Raw genomic sequence first — 6,302 nt, forward strand, 5'->3', positions numbered from 1 at the left:
CTGAAACTAAGTCCCACAAAAAGGCTCATGGGCCGTCGACTTTGGGGGGTTAGGGTCCATAAATATACATCCAATGGCTCTCCTAACTCACGTACTAGTCCACTAAATTTTTAATTCCCACATCTTCTATGTGTCATTAGGCTTTTTATATGTTACTATTAAATTATTCCAATACTTTTAACAAGAGTTTCAAATGCCTAAAATAAATACTCACCCACAATTATAATTCAAACAATTCCCTAATTTAAATTAATTCCACCCTAACGAAAATATTTATATAATTCGAAGGCAAGTACTCTATCACATTCCTAATTGCAATTTTATATAGATTCCTAATTATACGGGATATTACATTTCGGGATGAAAAATAATAATAATTCTCCCATTTGTCATCACTGAACATTTTTTTGTAAGCTGTCCTCACTGAACTGTACATATTTATTGTGGGTAGGATTGAGTTTTTATTAAATATAATGTTACGTCTCGCGATTGGTGATTTGTTTGTGTATGATTGTCGATTGTGATGTTATAGGATAGGGAAAAAGAATCCTACAGAGATAACTTTTAAGTGGGATCCGCATTGTTTTTAAAAAAAAGAAAAAAAGAAATATGCATATTTATCGAAGAATCAGCAGGATACTTAATTCGCTGTTCATGTTCAGTAACATAATATCTAGAGGTGTTCATCAACCGATCCAAACCGCGAAAACTGCAAAAACCGAACTGAAAAATCGATAACCGAATAAACCGAAAACCGAAAAATCGGAAACCGAAAGAAAACCGCAAATTTTAATTAGATTGGATCGGTTTTCGGATGGGTTGATGAAAACCGATCCAATCCAAACTGATCTAATATATTAATTATCCTCTACCTACTTGTCTTTTTCTCCAATCATAGCCCAAAATTTTTTAAACTCAAGACCCATTAACTCATCAACTAAACCAAAAAAAAAACTTAGTCACCTCTCATCAACTATAGTATTGTTTACTAAAATTTTTGTATTTCAATTTTTTTTTTTACAAAGTCAATATATACAAAAGATGTTATTTGCACAATAATCACGAAACTAATTTTAGGATATTCAAAAAACCTAAAACCGATCCAATCCAAACCGAAAAAAATTGGATTGGATCGTATCGGATTTGAAAAAAAATCTAAACCGAATGGATGATTACATGATCAAACCGAAAGGATTGGATCGGATGAGTTTTACTTCCAAAACCGATCCAATCCAGACCGCAAACACCCCTAATAATATCTATATTTTCCCTTTATCTTAATTTCTTTATCTTAACATATCTTTTTTTTTTTTAGAGATATTGATATATTAGGTTAATTTCTTCTCATCTTTCTCTTTCGTATTATAACCCTTCTATCCCTTTTCTTCTTCTTCTCTATTTTTTCTTGTTTTCTTCTTCTCCTCCTCCCTTTCTTCACCAAACATTATATTCGTTTCTTTTTCTCATAACCATAACAATAACCGTTTTTGGAAAGTTTGAACATGATTTTATCGCCAAGCTCAAAATCAACGATGAGAAAATCAAAAACGAAGACAAACAAATTGAAGAGGAGGTAAAAGAAGATGACGAAGAGGAAGAGTTTTACGTTGTCGGCGGCAACATCTCCGATGACGGGAGTGCCAGATGGGTCTTACTGCGAGTGGTTTTCGCAAACGGCGGTCAAGAGCAACTCGATGGGATTCTCGAAGCTGTGGAGATTGCGGGGTTTGAAACTCCGGAGCAACAGCGACGTTAAGGATACCTTCATGTTCTTGAATCTTGCGACGGAAGCAAAAGCGAAAAAGGCAAGATCTAATGAAGGTAAAAACATCGTCGCAAACCAAATACTGATAGCTCAGTTGACGCATGGGAGCTAAGCATGTGGGGATGAGAACGTGTGTTCGAATCTCTCGCTTTTGGGAGAAGTTTAAAACCTTAATCCTGGACTCGCTCCGAATCGAATTAATTGTAAAACAATGAACCTATTGAAATATTTTCAAAAAAAAAAAAAAAAACATCGTCGTAAAGAAGGTGAAGGGGAAAACGGTGTTGTCAACACACGAGAAGCATTACGTGATGAATAGAGCGAAGAAAGAGAGTTATAAATGCAAGACTATTTGCCGTATAGGCAAGAACTGTTTGCTTTCTTTGCCAATGCCAACGAATTTAGCAGGAGTGTTCATCTTTATATTTTCTGGACATATCTTATCAATTTTAACATCATGTAAAATATTTGAAAAAATTATATAATTTCTTTATTAAAGGATAATTTTTGTCAAAAATATTTATTTTTATCCTATCTAGTATTATACAGTAAATTACCACACATGGGTTAGTATTATTTTATACAATACATTATCTTATAAATACTATGTCAAACGCTTGACACTATTAAAATTTAATCAAGTCTTATATAATAAGATTTTTTACTATCAAACTTTATCTTATCCTATACACCAAACATGCCCTAATTAAGATACTCATTCTGCATTGATTTTACGTACCAAAAATTATATGGCTTAAAAGTCATTCTACACTCAAAGTTATCACACATTAATGAATTAAGAACTGCCATTTCATTTATCACAATTTATTTTATTTCTGATGTGAACCTATCCCACACGATATTATAGACCCAACCAATAATAGGTCCAAAGGGTACAAAAGACTATTATTTAGTGAAGAAGGAAAAATATGCATCCTGCGTATCTTGACAATCCCGCAACCACCTGACACTCATAATCAATTGCAGTTATACAACATCAGCTGCTCAAAGCACCCTGACCCCATAAAACCCATTGGCTTAAAGACCTGCATATCGCTACATCTATAAAGGCTTAGCCTGACTGTAGGCATCTTGCCCAGAGAATAGTATGTGAAGATTATCATTCTCCACCAATAGAAATTAACACCGCCATATTAAGGCGACATAAGCAGGATATTTATTTACTATAAATACATAGGCATTGAGTCCATATATGATCATCTTCCTCAATACTTGAATGCCTTGAATACATAATTACTTGAGTGTCGCAGTGCTTTGGAGGTACCCACCACCAATCTCCTCAAATTACTCCAAAGCACTAGATCTAGCCCAAGCATCTCTCAAAGCATGTCATCATTCAATCAAGCATCCCGCCAACAAAATATCAACCCAAGAACAACTCAACAGTGTGTGATCTAGTCCAATAGTTATTGGATGGATCATTGGTGTTGTCTTTCTCTCATCAGTTTTGAGAAATTATTATTTTATTTTATTGTTTTAGGAAATTGGCAGGCCCAGTGGAGAAGGAGGTTGCAAGTGCAGGAGTAGGGGATGAAGTTGTTTCCTTGGAACTTCATGGTTCCTGCTCCACCTGGTTGGAAAAAGAAGCTCCCACTTCTGGTTCCTTGTTTTTCTCTCTTCTTTGACTATTCAATTTAGGGGAATTTGCATGTCATGTTTTCGTAATTGCTCGTTTCCTCTCTAATTTTGATGTGGGTTTCGTTTATTTTGCGACTTGCGCTGGTTAGATGCTGAGCTGATGCTATTAAATGACATTGTGTTCTACTTTCTTTTTCTTATATAATCGATTATTATAATATTTATTTTTGGGACAGGTTATATTTATAAACTTTTTTATTTACAAACTACACTATGTAGGACCGGTCCTACATTAATCACACAGTGTACGACCGGTCTTACATTAGTGTAATTGCAAATAAAGTTTGTAAACCGATCTTGTCCCTTTATTTTTATAAAATAATGTTACAATTTTGCAATGTTAGTATTTATTCAGTTTAAGAACATAATTAAACTAAATTGAGTTATTAAGATTATAAATATGATTTTTTTCTAACTGAAATGCTAATATAATAAATGATATTAGATTATATTATTATTTTTATAATTTTTAATAAAAAAATTTAAATTTATATTTACTTATCTGGTTTAAGCAGTTCGACCAGTGACTCACTCATCCGGTACCTCGATCGAGTTGATGACCGGTTCGAATTTTATAACATTAAATAAAACATTAGAAGTTGTTAAGTTTGGTTAGACCAATTTCAAACGTAAATAGCTAACAATACAAGGGGAGCCTCCCACTTAGAGGTCGTTTGTATTGACTTATGAAGAAAGTTCTTTTTATCACTTCCTTATTTTAAAAGTACTTTTTATAAAAGTTACAGTTATTTAGATTTTAAAAAAAATATTTATTTTTTAAAAAAATATTTGACTTTTGACTTTTGCTTTTTTTAAAAGCTAAAATTTTTAGCTTTTGAAAAAAAAGTAGATTTTTGACTTTTTATATGACTTCTGCTTTTTTAAAAAACAGGCATCCAAACAGACTTTTTCGAGAAGTGCTTTTTTTATAAATAAAAAAAGCAGCTTCCGAAGAAAAAACAGCTTCTAAAGAAAAGAAAAAAAGTCCATCCAAACGGACTGTTAGTACATTTCCCATAACACTTGAATATTACAGCAAGCTGCACTCTAACTCGCCTCTTTGACACTAAAGTCAGGTACCCGTCTCTTTGACGTTAAAGTCGGGTGGGCTACGAAAGCCTGTTGAAGGATATCACCACCAATAAACTAAATTACATTAATTGTAGATGAGTTTGACATCATATCTCCACTCAAAATCTTAAGACATTAAATTTTTGGGTCCTATAATTTTTATACACTTTACTTAGCTCGTTACAAATCACTATAAGACTTCGTCACATTTCAATATCCCAATAAAAATATCTCATGTAATATGTAGAAAATACTCTTACGCAAACAAATAATTTTCAGTGACATACGTTTACATTATTGACTTTCAAGTACTAACTTGCTAGGATATTAAAACATTGCCAAAATAAGAGAATATGGCTTAACATGTTAGAATTTTTTGAACAATTTCTTCAACAAGTAAGCCTGAAATTTTTATGTTATAATTTTATATAATCCCAATTTATTTTTACTTACATAACATACTAATTGTATTTATTTACGTATGTCTTATTATATTACAAAGTTACGTATTCATTTTATCCAAAAAAATGCAAAATCGATAATCATTCTAAACATATAATAATATTGAGTGCTAAGTAATTAATTTGAGAGATGATTGACCATTTTGCCAATGTTTTAACAAAAATTTACGATTTTGTTCCATTTTCCAAAAACTATACATTAATTTATCCCTTCCCAAAATCATATATTTATTTATCCTTATTTGAGCAATGTTTGACGAACACTTAATCAAGTAAATGGACAGATTAGTGAAAATATAGTCGAACAGGATAGATTAACATATAATTTGAGAAAGGGACAAATTGATATATCATTTAAGAATGGAATAAAATGGTAAGTCACTTTTAAACAAGGGATAAAATGGTCAATTAACTATATGTGATAGAAAGATACATACTTGTAATCATTTCATTTATTTTAAAGATAAAAACCTGCTACTTATGCAAATTAAAGTTCTAACATTTAAAAATCTAAGCTTCTTTAGATAAGTATATTAAGAGGAGGGCCAAAACAAATTGTTCAGTCCTTAGTCTTGCTTCCACATTTCTTCTCTTCTTCTGACTGAAGGAGGTCTTCCAACACCTTGTTATCCAAATACTCAAACTCAATAACTTCCCTCTGTTGTGCATAAGAAGAACTTACAATGGCAGCATTAGAAGAAGAAGATGATGGTGATGATACTGAAGGTAGATGAGAACAGAACTCATCAGGAAAATTTAGGATTGCAAGAGCACCTCTCAAACCAATGGCTGCTTGATCATAAGCTTTAGCTGCTTCTTCTGCTGTATTAAATGTCCCCAACCACTGTCTTCCCGTAGGCTTTGTTGGGTCTCTAATCTCTGCCCCATACTTCCCCCATGGCCTCCTTCTAACACCACGGTACCTCACTTCTTCCCCTTCCTTCTCTTTCTCTTGCCCCCCCTTATGTCCCTCCTCCATGTTACTTTCTCTTTTGCTCATAAAAACTTTGGTCTCTCTTTTTTATTACCCTTTTCTTCGCATTCTGTTTGGTGGGTTAATGTTATGTTTATGCCTTACATGTATGAAAATATATAGGTAGCCCTATATCTGAAAAATGTTTCACGTTTGAGCTTTTAGTTTGTCAGTAGAAGAATGCCTATTGACTTGATTTTTTGCAGTTTTCGCAAGAAGTGTATAAATTCGATTCTTCGACTCGGCTTATATTTTGGAATGATCTGGAATGAAAATATATGGAGAGGGTAAAATGTGTTGAGATATATAGTCTCGTATTGGTTGTATCACGGAGTTTATAAGGTTTTGGGCACTCCACTCTTTGAGTTAGCTT

At 32.8% G+C, this 6,302-nt stretch overlaps 1 protein-coding gene across 1 annotated transcript; it reads right to left on the reverse strand.

Annotated features, from left to right (window-relative positions):
* Window positions 1-5,515: 5,515 nt before the first annotated feature.
* Window positions 5,516-5,935, reverse strand: LOC133311609 (ethylene-responsive transcription factor ERF098-like). The gene has a single exon (XM_061512677.1). The coding sequence runs from the start codon at window positions 5,933-5,935 to the stop codon at window positions 5,516-5,518; it is 420 nt and encodes a 139-aa protein (XP_061368661.1).
* Between the last annotated feature and the right edge of the window lie 367 nt (window positions 5,936-6,302).

This window comes from Gastrolobium bilobum, unplaced genomic scaffold (genome assembly GCF_033153095.1).
Source record: "Gastrolobium bilobum isolate Gb01-03AN ecotype WA unplaced genomic scaffold, APGP_CSIRO_Gbil_v1 utg1842, whole genome shotgun sequence".
NCBI classification, from domain to species: Eukaryota; Viridiplantae; Streptophyta; class Magnoliopsida; order Fabales; family Fabaceae; genus Gastrolobium; species Gastrolobium bilobum.